The sequence below is a fragment of the Cydia amplana genome, chromosome 8 (assembly GCF_948474715.1).
Source record: "Cydia amplana chromosome 8, ilCydAmpl1.1, whole genome shotgun sequence".
Taxonomy (NCBI): Eukaryota; Metazoa; Arthropoda; class Insecta; order Lepidoptera; family Tortricidae; genus Cydia; species Cydia amplana.
The window spans coordinates 8,021,949-8,043,799 of NC_086076.1; the positions used below are offsets into that span (position 1 = coordinate 8,021,949).

The window sequence follows — 21,851 nt, forward strand, 5'->3', positions numbered from 1 at the left end:
CTAATAGGGCTTGTAGGTATTATACTTGGTCAAGCAGATCTTGACTGTGAAAAAGGCGGCAAATTTGAAAAATGTAGGCGCGAAGGGATATCGTCCCATAGAAAATTTGAATTTCGCACCTTTTTTTTACTGACAAGATTTGTTTGACCAGCTTTATTATACCAGCACATAATTGCCGCTGACACCACTTTCATCAGATCATTCAAAGGAGCAGTTTTCCGTTGTAAATTTCAATGAAGGCCTACCATAGACTAGGAATCCTCTAGACAGAGTTTAGAGCAATTATTTCATGAAACCGATGCTGCCAAAAATACGGGGGTGCGGGGGGACGAGGTGAGCGAATTCCGTGCCGTGATTGGTCCGTGTCTTTGAACGGACCAATCACGGCACGGGATTGACTCGAAGATGGAGTAAAACTACCGTATAGGTGGCAGAGGGGGTAGCGTTACTATGCTCAGTCTATGACCCCAGTCGGAACTTACAACACGGACGGAGCGCTGCGGTCGCTCAGTCAGAGTCTTCCTCCTCAGGCTCCGACTCCGACTCGGAGCTGTCCGGGTGGTTCTTGGTTATCTCGATGCAGTTGTCCACGTCCGTCAGTCGCTTTAACGATCGCCCTGTTCAAAAATGTAATGTCCTTTCTAAAATCTATTTTTTTATTCGGTAGACTCAAATGACATTTCATAGTATGAAATGACACATGATGTTCATACTATGAAATGTCATTTTAGTCTACCGAATAAAAAAATAGAATTTAGAGAAGCCTTAGAACTCATGATGTTAGGGGCTGTTCATAAATTACGTCACCTATTTTTGACGATTTTTGACCCCCCCCCTAAAATCATCCAAAAAATCATGCTTCGAATGACCCCGTTTCCTACTACGTCATGCTACCATCATCCGATGTCCAGACCAAATTTGAAATGACGTAATTTATGAATAGCCCCTTAAAGGCTTCGTCACACAGGCGCGTTTTCCGGGCGGGGTGTGAGCGGGGCGCGCCGCTTTTACATATAAAAAGCTCACGACGCGCTCACGCCCCGCCCGGAAAACCTGTGTGACCAAGCCTTAACAGATTTTATTAATAGCGAAAAGTTTTATTAGTTTAATATTACACTAAGCAAATTCATCATTATTAAGTTTTGAGTAACGGGTCAGTCTCGCATCATGACTCATAAAATAATTTGGAAGTGGTATATAATTAAAATTTCGACCTGAAGGACAAGCAGCATATTATTTGCCACACCCTAAATGGAACCGCACAAGTACATATAAGTAAAAAGTTTAATTCTGCTGTGAATGGGGCATTTTCGCGACCGCACGCCGTTACTTCTTCCATGTACTTCAAATTGAACCATTTACCTTTATCGTTACAGTTCAAATTAGAGTGCAGTGGAACGTGCTCTCGCCCCCGAAATTAAAGTTATACCTCATAGCAGATCTCAATATAATTTTACTATAAGTTACCTGTAAGAGTAGTGAGCAGCCTCGTTTCACAGCCGGAGGGCATGTTGATTGGTCCTAGCTTCTTCGCGAGCTCGCGCGCTCGGTCCGCCCCCGACACTGAAAAAATACAAATGTGTTTTTCTACTCCAGCACTTAAATGTGTCAATTAAATGACTGACAGTGATATCTAAAGCAATGTCATTTGAATGCTTTGTCTATAGGCTCATAAGATGACTGCTAGCAGTCATCTTATGAGTATAATACAACTGCTTTATTTTTTTTAAAGATACAAGTTCCGATCATCTTGATTGAAAGAGGTATGTTTTCATTTACAATAATAACTCTTTTTTTTTTTTAAATAATAACTCATTTTTTTTAAATAATAACTCTTTTTTTTTAATAATAACTCTTTTTTTTAATAATAACTCTTTTTTTTTAATAATAACTCTTTTTTTTTAATAATAACTCTTTTTTTTTAATAATAACTTTTTTTTTTTTTTTGCTGCAGCTGTCATAGAAAAAGTAATGTATGCAACAGCTCATAATTGGTTCTTAAAATTCAAGGGTCTTTTTTTTTTTTTTTTTGCTGCAGCTGTCATAGAAAAAGTAATGTATGCAACAGCTCATAATTGGTTCTTAAAATTCTCGGGTCTTTTTTTACAAAACTCGACTACGTCTCGTTTTGTAACTTCGACCCTTGAATTTTAAGAACCCTTATTATATCACTGTTGCATAAACTACTATTAAATTACACTTTGCAGTGGCAGTATGAAAGTGCCATTATAAACTTTTTTTAAATATAATGTTTATATTTTCACTTCCAGAGTTTATGTGAATCATTAGTGATAAAGGGCTCTATAATACATTAATGTGTGTCATGTCATGTTATATGAAGTTATATTGTTTCCATAATACAAATATAGGTAATAATAGGTATGGTTAATATATATTTACCTCTGGAGCCTTCTTGACTTGCGTCTTCAGTCATTGTTACTTTTTCAGTTCTATAAACACCACTCACTAAATCCCACACGAAGAGGCACTGAAAAAGAAAAACGTTTATTAAAGAGTCTCGTTTTATTAGAGCATCGAAACTTAGCTCACACCCAAACATTAGGGTGATAAGATGACGTATCCTCCTAAGGTACAGCCATACAAACGATACATCCAAAATTTGCCACTTAAATTTGAACCTAAATTGTAGGAAATAGAGTTGATTTTGCGTTGTTTGAAAATTGAACGAAACAAAGCCAAAGCGACTCTGTTCCAATTGAACATGGTAATTACATCGAACTGAATAGGTACTATAGGTAGGACCTTGGGCCTTAGGAGGGTATGGCATGAGTAGGTGTCAAATTGTCATTATTTTGTCATCTTGTGACTTCCGGCTTTTCATACACGTAACGCGAGCGACAGTGTCACGGTGGGTTATTAAGACGAAACAGGAGCTGAGATTTAAATATTTTAGGTAAATATACCCGTCTCGCTAACGGAAGCGGCTCCTAAAACTAGTGCGATAAGGACAGGGCGAAAAATCCTGCGTAAAAATCTCAAAAATCGAGGTTTTGTACTCGACTGTTTCCTCCTCCAAAACTTAACCAATCGTAACCAAATTTGGAAATATAAATGATTATGAAATTATCTGTGTCGGACCGTTTTGCTTTTTTGGCTAATTGATATCAGTTTTGAATACCACGCCTCTCATTGCGGCATAGTCAATTAGGCCAATTTGGCAATTTTTGAAGGGCTCTATCGCCTTAAAAAACAAAAATATCAAAAAAAGCAAAACGGTCAAACACAGATATTGACAATATTAATCTGTGTTGAAAAAATCATTGCTCTAGCTTCAAAACCCACGGAGGAAACAGTCGAGTACGTTTGTATGGAGAAATGAGCACTCCTGTTGCCTCTTAACCTTGGGCCTCACCTCGGCGGCGTACTGCAGGCGGTGCGCGGGGCAGCCGGCGCTGATGGCGCGGCACGGCTCGCACGCGCCCGTGTCGGCGCTCGCCCACAACCACATCGCGCACAGCTGCAATACGTATTTGACACATGTTCAATTTTATAATTAGAATGCTGCGAATGCGGATGCCCTAAGCAAACCGTTCGGCATATCGTTTTAGAGTGCCCACTAACAAAGTACGATGGCCCAGTGGAAGACTTTAAGACCATAACGAGAGCAGCCATTACTTACTTGGAAAAATGTAGATTTAGATTATAAACTATGTAACTATGCATGAATGAACAGTGTAAAATAAATGCCATACGATAAATAAATAATTAAATATAGTTAAATAAATAGAAAATGAGATACATTGGAAATTTAAAAAATATATGGGAATAATAAAAAACCGGCCAAGTGCGAGTCGGACTCGCGCACGGAGGGTTCCGCACCATCAACAAAAAATAGAGCAAAACAAGCAAAAAAACGGTCACCCATCCAAGTACTGACCCCGCCCGACGTTGCTTAACTTCGGTCAAAAATCACGTTTGTTGTATGGGAGCACCACTTAAATCTTTATTTTATTGTTTTTAGTATTTGTTGTTATAGCGGCAACAGAAATACATCATCTGTGAAAATTTCAACTGTCTAGCTATCACGGTTCGTGAGATACAGCCTGGTGACAGACGGACGGACAGCGGAGTCTTAGTAATAGGGTCCCGTTTTTACCCTTTGGGTACGGAACCCTAAAAATGAGCAATTTATCATAATACATTGGAAATTTAAAAAATATATGGGAATAATAAAAAAATACAAGGCCTTAAAGTAAAAAAAAAAACTTCCAAATAGGAAAATAATAATGATACCATTCGATTCCTTACATTTTATAAAAAAAAAATGTATGGCAATCATATACATAAACGCAATATTTCACGGACAAAATCGCAATTTCCTTGTTTTCCATACATTGAACATTACATGATGACTTCACGATGTATTGCCATTTTCTATGAAGCGTTTCGTCAGTAAAGTGCGGGTGCCAGACTTTGACCATCATTTGTGACTTTTGTATTGCTTTAAGACAATGGGTCCCATACAGACATTTGATCCTCAAAACAAACCTGATCGACTGACTGATACCATTCATAAAAAATTGTCAAATACCCTATCAGACGTTATAGTAAGGCCCAAGATACACTTGTAAGTAAGTAGGGACACAGCTATACTACAGAATGAGAGATGAATATCAAATCATTCTAAAAAATAGCTTTGTCCCTACTTACTACTAAGTGATACTTACAAGTGTATCTCAGACCTAAGCGATAACAACAAAAGGAAATACTAATGACTATGTCCAGCCACACCAACATCTGGACTAGCCATGTCTTTTAAACCCGCCCTGTAACTTGTAACGGCCCGGCCACGACATTGCGCGACCGGCGGCGGCGGCAACCATAGGTGGAAACGAAAGGTTCGATCGTTGTCTCGCTCCAATCTATAGCCGCCGCTTGTCGCTGGCGTCGCCACGCGATGTCGTAGCCAGGCCGTAAAGATCGGTTTTCCTAGGATAGCGGTGCCGTCATAAAGCGGCCGTCTCCATACTAAATAATACGGCTAAATATGGATGTCGTAGTATTTGTATGGAGACGCTATATGACGGCATCGCTATCCTAGGAAACCAGAGCATAAGTCCGAAGTAGCTTCGCGCGGCAAATGCCTAGTGGCTTCGCGATTCGGCCCGGGCGCTCTCTCCATACTGTTATATGTCTCTCAACACAAGTACCGTTCCTAAACCTTTTGGCAAATGTGGAGTCTAAAGTGTACTGGAGCCAACTTAACCCTTGAATGTGCGATATAACATGCCATAAGAAACTTTATTGGAATGCATTTAGATTTACATTAAATTGTAACCGTGGGCGTCTGCCGTCTTTGGCGGTCAAAGGGTTGACCACGTTGAACTTTACTAATAACCACAAAACAAAAGAATAATAAAATGAATAACTTATTGCATGTGTAGATTGCATCAAATATACTCACCCCCGATAAGCAGCCGCTACTCTGGCATACGTCTATGACATGGCAACCCCAGTCGAAGCAGTATATGAATTTCTTTCCATTCAGCTTGCAAAGTCGCCCGCAAACCTTAGGAAAAAAACAGTACGTAAATAATTCTAAATTCTATCAGCTACCCGCCCCGGCTACGCACGGGTTAACAAATTTTACATAAACCTTCCTCTTGAATCACTCTATCTATTAAAAAACCGCATCAAAATCCGTTGCGTAGTTTTAAAGATTTAAGCATACATACAGACCGACAGACCGATAGCGGGAAGCGACTTTGTTTTATAATATCTAGTGATTAAGAGTCAACGGACAAAGAAATCGCTACTGTAAGAGCACTTTCTTGCACTAGAATGATATAGTCTATCAAACACTACACCCGACGATAGCATTCTTCTGTAGGTCACCAATTCCATATTTGTTTTCCTCATGAATCTAGTATTTTAACTGGATCAGGCATGAGGGGTGGGAAATGACCGAACGGGAAAGTCTTATTGTATCTTTCAGTAGTAGCAGCGAAAGCGCTATTATTGTTTGTCCTTGTCACAGTCTCACATTTTTTTTGTTCCCCACCATAAATTAATATGGATTATGGTGGGCAACAAATAAATTCTACCAATCATAGTGTCGCATTGTCTATGTTTTGTCCCTCACGGAGGCACGCGTATACCACTTCTATAGGATCCTACCTTCTATGGTTTTCCTTAATTTCTAACCCCGTGCCCATAGACCAGGGGCCTATTTCTCGTACGTTATTAGACTAATAATATTAGTCCATGAGCTAATATTTTTTACAAGTTTACAAGTTTGCGTTTCTCGAAGCTACTCTTGTAAATTATTTGTTAATAGTCACTAACTAATAAATATTTGCTAATAATAACACGAGTAAATACAGTCTTGTTTCACAAAAGAGTACGCTAATAATTACACTTGTAAATTACACGCGTAAAGCTATTAATCTCAAAAGGCTTATAAAAAATATTAGCTAAATTTATTAGAAACAAATTTTCGGAAATGTACTTAGATTCTGAGAGTTTGGACGGTGAAATAATAATTATCAGCCACGTAAGAGTTTTCCTTCCGATAATACCGAGGAATAACTACGAAATACCTAGTTCAAGGGACAGCTTGGAATTAAAAGAAAGGTTCCGCTTGTTTTAGCCACCGCGCCTAGTTCAGAACGACTTACAGCGAGAAATCAAGTTTTGTCGTCCAAGTCAAAGATTCTCGTTACATTAAATTGGATGGGCACTGGAACCTTACCACAGCAACAATACGCGGGAAGTTTTTTTTAAATTAGCCAAATGCCAAGGGAGGTGGTGCATTAAGCCAAATAACACCAATAATAGTATTAGTCCACTACTATTAGTGACTAGTCTAGTAAAATTATTTGAGAAACAGAAAATATTAATACTTGTAATTTTTACACTAGTAACTAATAAATAATAAACTCATAAAATAATAGTTACGAGAAATAGGCCCCAGCTCACCTCATTACACAGCAGCTCGGTGTCGAGGCTGCGCTGCTGCGCGCGCAGCGTGAGCGGCGGCGGCGCGCTCGCGAGCCGCGCCCACGCGCCCGCGCTCACGCCCTGCAGCGGCGCGTACCCCGCCCCGTGCGCCTGCAAGTGCATAGACCAGCTCACCTCATTACACAGCAGCTCGGTGTCGAGGCTGCGCTGCTGCGCGCGCAGCGTGAGCGGCGGCGGCGCGCTCGCGAGCCGCGCCCACGCGCCCGCGCTCACGCCCTGCAGCGGCGCGTAGCCCGCCCCGTGCGCCTGCAAGTGCATAGACCAGCTCACCTCATTACACAGCAGCTCGGTGTCGAGGCTGCGCTGCTGCGCGCGCAGCGTGAGCGGCGGCGGCGCGCTCGCGAGCCGCGCCCACGCGCCCGCGCTCACGCCCTGCAGCGGCGCGTAGCCCGCCCCGTGCGCCTGCAAGTGCATAGACCAGCTCACCTCATTACACAGCAGCTCGGTGTCGAGGCTGCGCTGCTGCGCGCGCAGCGTGAGCGGCGGCGGCGCGCTCGCGAGCCGCGCCCACGCGCCCGCGCTCACGCCCTGCAGCGGCGCGTAGCCCGCCCCGTGCGCCTGCAAGTGCATAGACCAGCTCACCTCATTACACAGCAGCTCGGTGTCGAGGCTGCGCTGCTGCGCGCGCAGCGTGAGCGGCGGCGGCGCGCTCGCGAGCCGCGCCCACGCGCCCGCGCTCACGCCCTGCAGCGGCGCGTAGCCCGCCCCGTGCGCCTGCAAGTGCATAGACCAGCTCACCTCATTACACAGCAGCTCGGTGTCGAGGCTGCGCTGCTGCGCGCGCAGCGTGAGCGGCGGCGGCGCGATCGCGAGCCGCGCCCACGCGCCCGCGCTCACGCCCTGCAGCGGCGCGTAGCCCGCCCCGTGCGCCTGCAAGTGCATAGACCAGCTCACCTCATTACACAGCAGCTCGGTGTCGAGGCTGCGCTGCTGCGCGCGCAGCGTGAGCGGCGGCGGCGCGCTCGCGAGCCGCGCCCACGCGCCCGCGCTCACGCCCTGCAGCGGCGCGTAGCCCGCCCCGTGCGCCTGCAAGTGCATAGACCAGCTCACCTCATTACACAGCAGCTCGGTGTCGAGGCTGCGCTGCTGCGCGCGCAGCGTGAGCGGCGGCGGCGCGCTCGCGAGCCGCGCCCACGCGCCCGCGCTCACGCCCTGCAGCGGCGCGTAGCCCGCCCCGTGCGCCTGCAAGTGCATAGACCAGCTCACCTCATTACACAGCAGCTCGGTGTCGAGGCTGCGCTGCTGCGCGCGCAGCGTGAGCGGCGGCGGCGCGCTCGCGAGCCGCGCCCACGCGCCCGCGCTCACGCCCTGCAGCGGCGCGTAGCCCGCCCCGTGCGCCTGCAAGTGCATAGACCAGCTCACCTCATTACACAGCAGCTCGGTGTCGAGGCTGCGCTGCTGCGCGCGCAGCGTGAGCGGCGGCGGCGCGCTCGCGAGCCGCGCCCACGCGCCCGCGCTCACGCCCTGCAGCGGCGCGTACCCCGCCCCGTGAGCTTGCAAGTGCAGCGCCACGTGGTAGCCTGATATGCAGTCGTCTGAAAATACCAGGAGAATATTTTATTATTTTATTTTATTTTATTTTAGTACATGGAAAACCAACAGCGCTACATATATCCAGAAATTACAATAGAATCACAGAGCCAATTATAGGTTCTCACTTATAGAAATACAATAAATTATAAAAAGTTTTTGCCCAACTTAGTTACACATACAAGTTCACAAAGCATAAGAACAGATGATCTATATGTATATGATCTATGTTTACAAAAATAAGTAAAGAGAAGAAAAAAGAAAAAACCTTTTGCGAGTAATACACATTCAATAATGCACCGAGCCCTGACCTGCGCCAGAATTATTGTCACCCATGAAGTATCTAGTTAATTTATTTTTTATTACTGGTATGCTATCACTATATATGTCAATATCACAATTTATAAGAACTTTATTTAAACTCATGCCTGCCCTGCATATGAAACTGTTTTTTCTATATCTAGTAGCAGCTTGGTAATTACTACTAATGGGACGAAAATGCCTAAGCCTCCTTGACGGAACATTAAAAAATATCTTATTAAGCAAATTTGGACAATCTACATTACCTTTTATAATATTTACTAAGTACACTATATCTGCAATTTCACGGCGCTTAACAAGTGGGATCAAATGATGTTTCTTACACAGCTTGAAGTAGTTGGTAGAACTATAATTAATTCGCATTTTGTAACAAAGAAATTTGACGAACTTTAACTGCAATCTCTCAACCCTATCAACATAAATTTGATATTGGGGATTCCATATCTGAGATGCGTATTCTAGTTTGCTTCTCACGTAAGCGCAATATAAAATTTTGAGAGTTTTGGGACGGGTAAAACAAACTGAATTACGCATTAAAAAACCAAGTGACCTGGAAGCTTTACCTACTATACTATCAATATGCTCACTAAACATAAGTTTGGAGTCATGAATAATACCTAAATCTCTCATGCTTGCTACTCGCTGAAGAATGTTACTTTTTAGTGAATATGGGGTACAAATATTATTTGATTTACGAGAGAAGGTTACTGTAAAACATTTAGAGGGGTTTAAATCTAATTTATTTGTGATACAATAGGTATCCAGTCTTCTTAGATCAGATTGTAGCGCGTATGCATCAGCCGGTGAGGTAATTTTAGCAAAAATTTTCATGTCGTCAGCAAAGCTGAGCAACTTAGAGAACTGGAAACAAGTACTTATGTCATTAACAAAAATGTTAAATAGAAGTGGGCCCAATATAGACCCTTGGGGGACTCCACTTGGTATAGATACCCAGCTCGACATGTAATTATTAATCACCACTGACTGACACCGATTTTTTATGTACGACTTAAACCATCTTAAAAGATCCCCTCTAATACCAATCAAATAGAGCTTAGATATTAAGATATCGTGATCAATACGATCGAAAGCTTTACTGTAATCTGTATAGATAACATCCACCTGATGGCCATTGTCCATCGACTCAGAGATAAAGTCATTGAGTAAAGCCAGGTTAGATACTGTGGACCTACGTTGAATGAAACCGTGTTGAGTGTTATCAATAGAATTTTTCAATGCTGACAAAATCTGCATGTGGACTATTCTTTCTAATACCTTGGCCAAAATACACAATTTAGAAATCGGCCTGAATATAGGATCATTGCGATAGTTTTCGTCCACTTGACCAAATTTGAGTAAAAACCCAATGATATTATATAACCATAGATAGGTGTTCAGTTATGCCGTTCATATTACAATGTATTTTTCGCGTTCACTGTGGCAACATCTTGTCACAGTTAAAATTCAAATATTTAAAAAATAAGCTGTTGCTCTGTCATACAGTTGACAGAGCCAGTGTGTCAAAAACCTACCACCAGTTCACATCCCCTTTCGTTGCTCTCGTCTATTTTCGCACCTTTTATTTAAAGCACTACTATACTAAGTACCTTTAGTCCATTATTAAGATCAGTGTTGTGTACCGGAGGACGCCGAACTCATCCGTGGCGGGGAAAATCTGAGGTCTAAGTTGGCCGACTGCAGGTAACGATTTTATGCTTCCTCTAGCTTGCAACAGAAAGCCAGAATCACCACCAGCGGTCTCCAACGGTGACCGACGATTTGGTTCCCACTGTCTCCGGATCAAAGGTAACTTCGCTTACACCTATACACACTTTAGTTTCAATTTCCATATTATTTATCCCAATTTTACCCCAACTTTCTTGCTCCATCGGCCCTAAATTTCACTCTCTCTTTCGACCCTTTTTCGCTAAATACAGTCCACCTTTGCTATCGAACATTTTGGTCCTTCGAACCGGATATTTTGATAAAGTACCTATGGTTTGTCGTTTCTCGTTTTAGTATTCATAGTTGCTTATCGAATTTGTGTTGTCATCTTTTACATTTAAAATTTAGGGTAGACTTATGAAAAGTTCGAAGGTAAGCAAGAAAGTTGGTCGTGTAGTGGTGCTTTAATAAAATCATTCGGTCACCTTGTTAATATCACTGGCAACATTTTTCATAGTTGTCAAGTGTCAACTGTCAGCTGTCAGTCATTGAACTCATTGAAGTTGTGGAAGGTGAATTGCAGTTTGTTTTGAACATTTTTTGTGTAGTTACTGCAATTGTTGTGGAGTTTTGTGTATATTAATATGGCAGGCGGTGATAAATCTGTCGAGAAAGAGGATGCTGGTGTAGATACGGTGATGATTGCTCGTGATTATCAGGTAATGAGAATTGAGTATTTGCAAATGTTGTCGGATGCTGAATTAGCGTTGTGTGACGAGAGTGAGTTGTGTACAATTGCGAAGAACTTTCATGAAGCTCAAATAAAGCTTCTAAGTACTGCTCCGCGAAGCGAACACCGCGAGATTTGTTCCCATACCGCGATGTTCGACTCTAAGGTTAGGGCAGTGAGATCGCGTTTGCAAAATAGAAAGCAGGCTTTCGCTGGGGCTTCCGGAGTGTCGGGGACGCCGCAGCCGGTCTTGCCGAAGTTGCCGAAGTTGCAAATTAAAGCTTTCGATGGGAAAATTGACAACTGGGTAACATTTATACAATTATTCAACTCATTAGTACATAAGCGAACAGACATTGCCCCGGTTGAAAAGTTACATTATTTGTTATCGAGCGTTCAAAATGAGGCATATGACCTTATTAAAAATTATCCTGTCACCGATGACAATTACAAGGTAGCATATGAGGCGCTGTACAAGCAATACAATAAAATTAGATTAATTGCTACAACTTATTATGACAAGCTTGTTCAGTGTGAACCTGTAAAGGCGTCCCGGGCTAGTGACCTACAGCGGGTTCATCGGGTTTTCACTGAGAATTTGTCTATCCTGAAAGGTTTTGAATTGCCGGACAAGAATTTCTTGCTTATTCAATTATTGTGGTCAAAGCTGGATAGGAGCACAAAGGAGCAGTTTGAGTTAGAGCACAACTCGGATGATATCCCGGAGTTTGGGAAATTGCAGGATTTCATTGAAAAAAGACATCGGGCACTAGATGCTGCAGGGTCAACAGGGTTTGTCGCTAGTACTCCTCAGCCTAGTAGTAGTAAGCCTTCTAGTAAGCCAAAAATGGCCTTGGTGGTCACCGCTCCAACGTGTGTAGTTTGTAAACAGGCTCATAGCCTCGTATCCTGTCCAACCTTTTTAAAATATGACCCCGCTGATCGGTTTAAATGCGTGATAGAAAACAAGTTGTGTATTCTATGTTTGTCGGGATCTCATTCTGTCAAGTCCTGCAAGTCAAAACAGCGGTGTGAGCAGTGTCGTTTCTCCCACCATACGCTGTTGCATTTTAATAATGCAAATGTGCCTGTCTCCCCGGCAGTGGATGTAAATAGTTCGAAACATCCACCTGACACATCAAATCCGCTGGCAATGGTGGCAAGTAATGTTGCGGCCTCTTCTTTGTTTGCAACTGCCAAGGTTTTGATGAAGAATGCCCAAGGCGATTTGGTAGCGGTAAGGGCTTTGCTTGACTGTGCCAGTGCTTGCAACTTTGTAAGCGAGGCATGTGCAAAGAAGCTTGGTCTCCAGGCAGAATATGGGAAGCATGCCGTGACTGGTATCGGTGAAGTGGTGTCTAGGCCTGGTGGCACATTGTCATGTACCGTCTCGTCCAGCCTTGGAAATTCTGATACTGCTATTTCGGTAGAGGCTTATTTGTTGTCAAAAATCTGTCCAGAAATGCCAACGGATCATGTTGATGTCTCATCATGGCAACATATCAGGGGTTTAGAGTTGGCTGACCCTCATTGGCACATTCCAGGACCTGTTGACTTGCTCCTGAACGTTAACATTCTCGCTTCTTCGTTGCGCCCTGGTTTAATCCATGGGGCCCCTGGCCAGGCGACTGCCCTCAACACCATTTTCGGGTGGATTCTGATGGGTGACGCAGGCGACTGTGCTACGGACATTTGTCGTTCTCGGTTCCGTGGTAACAGTTGTCAACTGGTCGTGGGCAAATTATCGATTGACGACTCTATTAAGAGGTTCTGGGAGATGGAAGATGTCAGCTCTCCGAACACCGTCATCTTGTCGAAGGAGGATCAGCTGTGCGAGGAATATTTTCTCGCTAACTTTCGTCGCACAGAAGAAGGTAGATTTGTCGTTCCTCTACCTTTCGCTGATCATTCCAATCAACCCACCTTCTCGGGCTCTCGAGCCATCACTCTTAAGAGATTTTCGTCGCTGGAGCGGAAGTTACTGAGTAACTCCGACTTCTATAAAAACTATGTAGCCTTCATGAAGGGCTACGAAAGCTGTCGCCACCTCGAGGAGTGTGTCCCTCCGAGGGTGGATGTGGGGAAGTTCTTCTCCATTCCCCACCATGGAGTATTGAGGCCCTCTCCACTCCAACGTGTCCTCGCATATTGTCTTCGTTTCGCACACAACGTAAGGAACCAAAAGACGCCCAACAACCTGTTGGACGGTCCTTTAACACCCCTGGAGATTAAACAGGCGCTTCTGTTCCTCGTGCGTTCTGTTCAACAACACCACTTTGCTCCGGAGATCGAGAAAGTTAAAAACAATCTGTCGAATTCTCTCCCGAAGGCATTCAAGAAATTGTCTCTATTCCTCGATGACGCGGGTCTCTTGAGGGTGGGCGGACGCCTGTCGCGAGCTTCTCTCGAATTCGATGTTAAACATCCCCCGTTGTTACCTCGCGACCATCGTCTTACCTCCCTCTTGATCGACGAGTACCATAAGCGTTTCATGCACCCAGGCGTGCAAACGCTGCATAATTTGCTAGCGCAGCATCTCTGGATACTGTCCCCAAAACGAGCTATCCACGCAGTCACGTCGAAATGCATGAAATGCTTCCGTGTTCGACCACTCGGTGCCCCTGCGCCGTTCATGGGCGACTTGCCGTCTTATCGGGTAGCCCAGCTCAAAGCGTTTCTGAGTACTGCTGTCGACTTCGGAGGACCTTTTGACATAGCTCTGGGTCGCGGGCGAGGCAACAAGGCCTACAAGGCTTACATTTGCGTCTTCGTGTGCACCTCGACTAAGGCTGTACACACGGAATTCGTCACTGAGCTGTCCTCAGATGCATTTCTCGCCGCGCTTCGCCGCTTCGTCGCGCGTCGTGGTCGGTGTAATCGGTTGGTGTCCGATCGGGGCAAGAATTTTGTCGGCGCGAACAATATTCTGCAACGTCTCGTAGGAGATGCTGCTACGCATAGCGAGATTAAATTCAAATTTAATCCGCCAGGCAGCCCTCACTTCTCAGGTCTCGCTGAGGCCGGTATCAAGGCCAGTGCTCTCGTGCTCGTAGTTAACGAGCAGACAGGCCCCATGAAGTGGCCTCTGGGTCGCATCGTCGACACTCATCCCGGGTCCGACGGGATTTGTCGTGTGGTGACCGTGCGTACGGCTACGGGATTGTACAAACGGCCCGTGGTCAAGCTGTGCCCTTTACCCATCTAATCGCTCGTTGAGCGCTACTGTCGTGTCGTCTATTCTGTGTATAGTATTAGTATTATCGTTCTAACTTTACTTGTATCATCTTTCTTTTTGTCTAGTCAAAATACTAGTGTATTTTGGTGGGCGGAAATGTTCAGTTATGCCGTTCATATTACAATGTATTTTTCGCGTTCACTGTGGCAACATCTTGTCACAGTTAAAATTCAAATATTTAAAAAATAAGCTGTTGCTCTGTCATACAGTTGACAGAGCCAGTGTGTCAAAAACCTACCACCAGTTCACATCCCCTTTCGTTGCTCTCGTCTATTTTCGCACCTTTTATTTAAAGCACTACTATACTAAGTACCTTTAGTCCATTATTAAGATCAGTGTTGTGTACCGGAGGACGCCGAACTCATCCGTGGCGGGGAAAATCTGAGGTCTAAGTTGGCCGACTGCAGGTAACGATTTTATGCTTCCTCTAGCTTGCAACAGAAAGCCAGAATCACCACCAGCGTTCTCCAACGGTGACCGACGATTTGGTTCCCACTGTCTCCGGATCAAAGGTAACTTCGCTTACACCTATACACACTTTAGTTTCAATTTCCATATTATTTATCCCAATTTTACCCCAACTTTCTTGCTCCATCGGCCCTAAATTTCACTCTCTCTTTCGACCCTTTTTCGCTAAATACAGTCATAATACAGTTATAATCATACTTGAGGAGCACAAAAAATACTTCCATATTTATTTCTGTGCCTTTGAAGAAATCTGTTATTATTGATTAATTTTCTCATTCCATTCATCTTTGTCACACTCGTTGTTAAACATAAGGTCGACCCTTTCTCTTTCGGTGTGCGGGAGCTCGTTAGCACGTGCATATTCCTCGCTTGTCTAGCCGCGACTAACGGAAACTTGTCCAATTTGTCACAAGTTCAGCGCTTCAATTTTGGAACGCCTATAACCTTGAGTTATAAATCATTGCAAAAACACAATTGTAATGCTGCACAAATTTGGACTTATTGCAATCCTTAATGTTTAACCTCCTAAGACCCAGAAGCATTTGTTTTATTTTTGAATTTGGAACCCTTAGTTACTCAATGAAAGTTCAAAATATTTTTTGGAATATGTACAAAAATTTGTACGCAGGGACTTAGGAGGTTAAACAATATATCTATCCACATAAAAATGATATTCCGCAAGTAGAAAATTAGCAACATTTTATTTTTTAATCCGTCAAGTGGACGAAAACTAGAGCATGGATGGAAACTAGCGCAATTATCCTAGTTCTACGGTTCAAAAAATTCAGCATATCGAGCTTAGATTATTGTCTACAGTTCTACACTCTGTATTTTGTATTTGGACACCAGAATCGATCACAAGACACAGCGATAAAAGAATACTTTTCTACAAAAATTACTCCCATGGCGGCTACCTACGAGGGGTGTTCAAAATATTCTCGGTATGAGAATGAAAACAAACAAGTACGAAAAGTTTGATATTTTTATTTTTCAATATACTCCCCCCCTATGTTCATACACTTAAAAGATCGATCAATTATTTTTTTTAATCCTGCATAAAAATATTTTTTATCTTTGGTGTAAAAATGCTCCTCCACTGCCGCCTTCAATGCTTCATCATCGGAAAATTTATTTCCACGCAGATCCTTTTTAAGATTGGGGAACAAAAAGAAGTCGCTGGGGGCTAAGTCCGGACTATACGGTGGGTGAGTAACAGTTTCAAACCCACATTCAACAATAGCTGCCTTGGCAATATGAGCAGTATGGACGGGGGCGTTGTCATGCAGAAGCATAACACCTTTGGTTAACTTTCCTCGCCTCTTTTCTTTGATTGCATCCTTTAATTGACGTAGAATGTTAGCGTAGTACTGTCCTGTGATATTTACACCTTTTTCTTTATAATCGATCAGTAATACTCCTTCACAATCCCAAAATATCGTGGCCATGACCTTGCCAGCTGAAGGGATGACCTTGAACTTCTTGGGATGAGCTGAACCCTTAATGTGCCACTGCATGGACTCTTGTTTACTCTCTGGGTCATAATGATGAACCCAGGTTTCATCTCCAGTAACTATTCTTTGCAGCACCTCATCAGGATTTTCACCGCACAGGTCAATAAAATCGGAACAACAAGCTACACGCATGTCTTTTTGAAGCCGAGTCAGCATTCGCGGAACCCATCTTGCACTTACTTTTGACATATTAAGATGGTCATGGATAATATCATGTACGGTACCAATAGAGAGATTGGTTACTTGTGCTATAGATTTTACCTTCACTCGACCATCTTCCAATATAAGTTTTTCCACTTTATCAATATTTTCTTGTGAAGTAGCTACTACAGGCCGGCCAGGTCTAGGGTCGTCTTCAACACTCTCCCTTCCACGTTTAAACTCGCTTGACCACTTTTGAATGGTAGATAAAGAAGGAGCAGACTCACGGTAAACACAATCCATTTCCTCTTTTATGGTTTTTTGATTTTTACCCTGTTTTGTCAAGAATTTTATCACGCATCGATGTTCTAATTTAGTTAACATTGTCAATTCCCACATGATGTTCATGTTTGTTCAGCAATTGCAGAAAAACAAAAGAACATCTCGGTTCGAATTATACTTTTTTTTAATGTCAATGAATAAACCTTAGCGGCCAGTAACGAAATAAATTTTAGAAGAGCTTGTAAGATATCAATACCGAGAATATTTTGAACGCCCCTCGTACATGCGAAAAATTAACTTAGCCATGACTTTGGAACCCAAAGTCAAAACAATAAAAGTGAACTCACCTTCAGAATCCGTAGCGATAGAAGTAATTTCATCGTCGCTTTCCACAAAATATCTCGTGAAAAACTTGCTACACTTGGAATTCTCCGAATGCACCAAATACGGATCGTGCGCGTTCACGGGACACTCTGACAGCGTTTTCGAGGTGTTATCGTGTACCGCTACCGTTTTCAGGGATCCGTCGTCAAGCATTTCCATGACTCTGTATTCAGATTCGCTTTTGTCATCAGATTCTAAGCAAGATAGACCCTGGTCTTTTTCACTAGTGGTCGGCGACGGAGGTCTACTTATCTGGTTGTGCGCTCTTAGGACCTCGACTGGCGGAGACTTTGGTCGTCGCATTTTGCTAGTGCACCCAGTAAAGTATTTCCTATTACTCCTTAATACCCTGAACGGGACTATATTTTCATTATTATCTTCAGAAAACTCATATTTCTTGTCAGCTAATCTTCGTTTTCTGAAGATACTAAGTTTTTCACATTTCGTTTCGGTTTCTTCTACGAATTCGTAAGCTTTGTCCGCTTTGATTCTATGTGTTTCGTTAAACCTGGACATACTTTCCGCTGGTCGTCTCCTGGGGGATCTCAAGGGAGGGGAAATTAAAGTTCTAATGGAAGGCGAAGGGCCCTCCCATTCTTCGACTAAATTGTACGATATTGAAGACGCTTGAATACAAAGCTCTTGTCCCATCACATCAGGTAATTGCACCGGTTTCGACATTTGAAAAGGCTCTGCGTCTAAATCGGAGAAATCTTCTAATATATTTTGCACGACCGTGTTCTGGTATTTAGGGGAATGGAAGACAGCTGACACGTCAGACGCGGGCGTGCTTGGATTGGTGTAAATATAATTAGTCTCGTCTTTATCTGATGAGGATTTGCAGTCATCGATTTCCATAGGTTTATCTTGGTCGGGTTTGACGAAGTCTATTTCTAGGATGTGTATGAAGTCTGTGTAGATGATGATCTGGTTGGAGTAGGCGAGTTGTACGACAGGCTCGTACACGCTGGAGTCGGATGTACAGAAGAACTTTGTGTGAATCGCGAAGTTGTGCTCCAGACATTTTTGGCCCCAATTTTGACCATCTGAAAATATTTTTGTGGCTATAGAAAGTAATAAAAAACGTTCTAAGAAGTTTAGGTGCGTTATTTACCTACTCTACCACTCGTTCCATATTTAAGACTTGTCAAAGCATAAGAGTGTTCAATGACACAAATCGTAGCAGGCAAATGTGCTCAAAATATCTGATTAAAGGATTTCAACAAACAAGTTGAAACGGGTATTCCAATACGCGTTCTCTCGAGTACCCTGTTTCTCACGCATTAACACTACATTAGATAGCTAGAGATTGCTTTCTCTGTTCAGGGAACCATTCCCTGTTTCTTATTTTATTAGATTACACTGTTCCTGAAGACAGGGCTCCACAAAACGCATCATATAATACCTCCTTAATTCTACAAAATATTTACGGCATTAGTTTTCAAAGGAAAGGATACTCTTGCTCCTTGACAAGACAACAAACCTATGTTCAGATTTTGTAATTGTTTACTATATTTGTTTACCTTCTTCTTTCGCCATAGCGGCACATTTCCGACATCCTAACCGTGGCACTCCAATGACACTGAGGTGAGATCTTTCAGTACAAGAATCCCTGTAAGAAAAGTATGGTACTTTGCATGATCTACAAAATAAAGTTTAATCTACCTTTGCATGAAACGTATTGAAAGGTAATAGACTAAATCATGGTTACTTGCATTGCATCATACATGTTGATTTTTAGTATAGTATATTATCTATCTCTAGTGAAATATTCGGAACTCACGGTAAGCCATAGATCACTAGCACGCCAGGGTTGTGCTTCCACTGCGCCATGGATATGGTCAGTCGACTGTCCACGGCATCCCCGCCAAACAGGGGCACTCTGTGCACTGAGCGGACCACTCTTCCGGGTACCCAGGATAAGAAGTGCAAGCTGCAAACATATGACTCCTTTGGTCGCTTTTATAATTTAATTGTGGACTCAACGGTACATGCTAGAAGGTTTAATAACAAGGGAGTAAAAGAATGCAGGTCCACGTTTGCTAAACTGATACTCTGATTTCATAACACGGCAATTTTCTCGAGTTTGCTCGCTCTCTTAGGGCTCATAATTAGACGGTGCGAGAATTACATTGCGTCATTTGATCGGTCGGCTGAATTGATGTAACCTAAATGGTCCGCAATGTAACTAAATGAGCCCTTTACACACAAAATCGAAGGCTGAGCAGTAAATGGGTCAAAATTGAAAAACTTATGTATGCATGTGAAATTGACTCCTCGTGAAGTCACAATTATTTTAAGCAGCCCTACCTCTGTCTACCTCCTAACTTTATGGTAATGTCCAATCCAATTTCCTGTAGAATGATGATCATAAAGACTTACGTAAACTTAGCATTCTCTCTAAAGTAAACTTGTGACCCGTTGCTATACGTGAAGCTGAGCAGATACTGGCCACACTGCGAGAAGCCCATGAACACATGGTTGCTGAAGTAGGACATGGGCACGATGTCCATAAGGCAGAACCGCAGCCGTGGCGGGATCCGCTCAAATACTCTGCGGCCGCGGTCATTGTAGCGACGTGACGTGTAGCCTGAGGTCTGTGCAAAAGATAATCTGATCTTAGAATAATAAGAGATAATGAGTCTAACTAAATAGTCCAAGAGAATAATAAAATAATAATTCTTTTCCCTTATAGCCCCTAGTTGTTTTTTTAGTTATTGTACCAGCCAAAGATGTGGGTTCAAATCCCATGTTAGGGTCTGTTGATAGATCATCCGATGTCCAATCCATGCTACCATCATCCGATGTCCAATCCAATTTGAAATGACGTAATTTATGAATAGCCTCCTAGCCAGAGTTGATTACAGTTTGTATAATTTATAGATTATAATGTTGTATATCCCACAATAAAAAAAACTGTATGTTTATTAACAGTAAAAGTCTTGAAGGTTTTACATTTTTATCACCTTCCCCGACAATTTACGATTTAGTGATTAGTTAACTGACAATTAATACTGCCACATTCTTCCCTAGATAAGTACACTAATTAGATCATATATTATTATTACTAATTAAGTACAATCAATAGTTTTCCTTGATATCTCTTACTTGCATCAGAGGTAGGACAAAAAATATTTAAGGCATAAAAATGTGTGAATCACATATACCTATATTGGTTTAAATTCTACACAAGAGTAGAGTTCTACAACAAGAAAAGTATGTCTCCTGGACCTGATTAGGACACATACACTTCAACAAAGGTTAAAATGTAAACAACATACTATAAAACTTGATAACACTCAATAACATTTTTACAAAGGTAAACAGTGTTAGGCCTTGTATTTCACAAACATTACCCTGGTTTAGAGTTCTTTCTGTCCCAGTTAAGTTATTAATACAATACAATACAAATACTTTTTATTGCACTCCTCAATAAAAGAAAACAGAAACACAAGCAGAGCTAAACAACAGGCGATCTTATCATTAAAATGCAAACTCTTCCAGACAACCTTTGGGAACCTTTATTAATGGAATAATGTTAAAATTACATTAAAATTAATTTAGTTAGTGTACTGCATTTGCATTTAAGTCCCTATATCTATGGTGTTATACCTAATTATGGATGGTAATTCATCTGTCCAATATCTTGGTCCAATGTGCATTGCAAGAATTGCATCTCACTCTTTCATTAAACAATATGAGAGACGCAAATACACATTGGACCAGGTATTGAACAGAAGAACTACTACCCTATGATAAACATTGGAAGTCAAGTATCTAATTATAAGGGAAGAAGACACACATTGATTAGATTATAAATAGTTTCGGATAGTATCAAGTACCGCTCAAGAAAACCTGACGACACAACGATTATATATTTATTAAAAATCAAGCTTTTAGTAAATTATTTAATGAAAAGGGCATAAAATGTGAATAACCCACCTGAGTTTTACAAGACTGTGTGGATATGCCATCTCTAATCTCTTTCTTTAACTTAAGGTCATAACAATACATTACAATGAGATGTCGCAGGTAAAATTGAGTCTCGATAGCTATGCAAAAAAAATACAAGCGTTCAATCGTGTAAACAACATTAGATTGGTCTACTTTAGACTTACCTCTCTGTTAAATAGCTTATGAACGATATTATTACTATATCCTGACATGGTTTTAGAAACACTATTATAATTTTTCTTCATATCACTCTCATTATGCAAAGATTTTTCTGATTCCTCACACTGAGAAGAATCCATGTTTGTTTGATTGACTGAAATTTTGACAATTCTTTTAGCACATAGCACATACAATGTTGCCAAATAAACATGTCTATTATAGCGAAATTTACTTCATAACCTTCCAGTTGGCTGTTTTTGTTTTGAAACATATATTTAGAATATTTTTTTATTACAAAGCGAGCTCAAAAGTAATATTGTATATTAATATAATATAATAAAAGAAAAAAATCATGACCATAACTAACTTCCTAAATACCCGTCTTGTCAATATTCGAAAATCAACGGATATCATAATGTTGCCAGTTTTGTTTACAAATTACTACTACTCAAAAGATTCAAGAAATATAAGCAGACGTGTCTCACTCCGC

The 21,851-nt window shown here is 42.1% G+C and overlaps 1 protein-coding gene across 1 annotated transcript; it reads right to left on the reverse strand.

The window, feature by feature from the left end:
- Positions 1-489: 489 nt before the first annotated feature.
- LOC134650336 (uncharacterized) lies at positions 490-21,538 on the reverse strand. Its single transcript, XM_063505296.1, has 11 exons — positions 21,367-21,538; positions 19,631-19,845; positions 19,032-19,181; positions 18,772-18,860; positions 17,212-18,294; positions 8,344-8,516; positions 5,426-5,530; positions 3,374-3,478; positions 2,401-2,488; positions 1,468-1,563; positions 490-617 (listed from the first exon to the last, which is right to left on the reverse strand). Exons 1-11 carry the CDS (start codon positions 21,499-21,501, stop codon positions 508-510), a joined length of 2,349 nt encoding a protein of 782 aa, XP_063361366.1. The 5' UTR covers positions 21,502-21,538; the 3' UTR covers positions 490-507.
- Positions 21,539-21,851: the final 313 nt, after the last annotated feature.

Coding starts and splice junctions, on each gene's coding strand:
- LOC134650336 (XM_063505296.1), bottom strand. CDS start 21,501: ATGGATTCTTCTCAGTGTGAGGAATCAGAAAAATCTTTGCATAATGAG. Junction 5,531..8,343: donor CCGAGCTGCTGTGTAATGAG/GTGAGCTGGTCT, acceptor TTTTTTCCTAAG/GTTTGCGGGCGACTTTGCAA. Junction 3,479..5,425: donor GTAGCGGCTGCTTATCGGGG/GTGAGTATATTT, acceptor TACGTATTGCAG/CTGTGCGCGATGTGGTTGTG.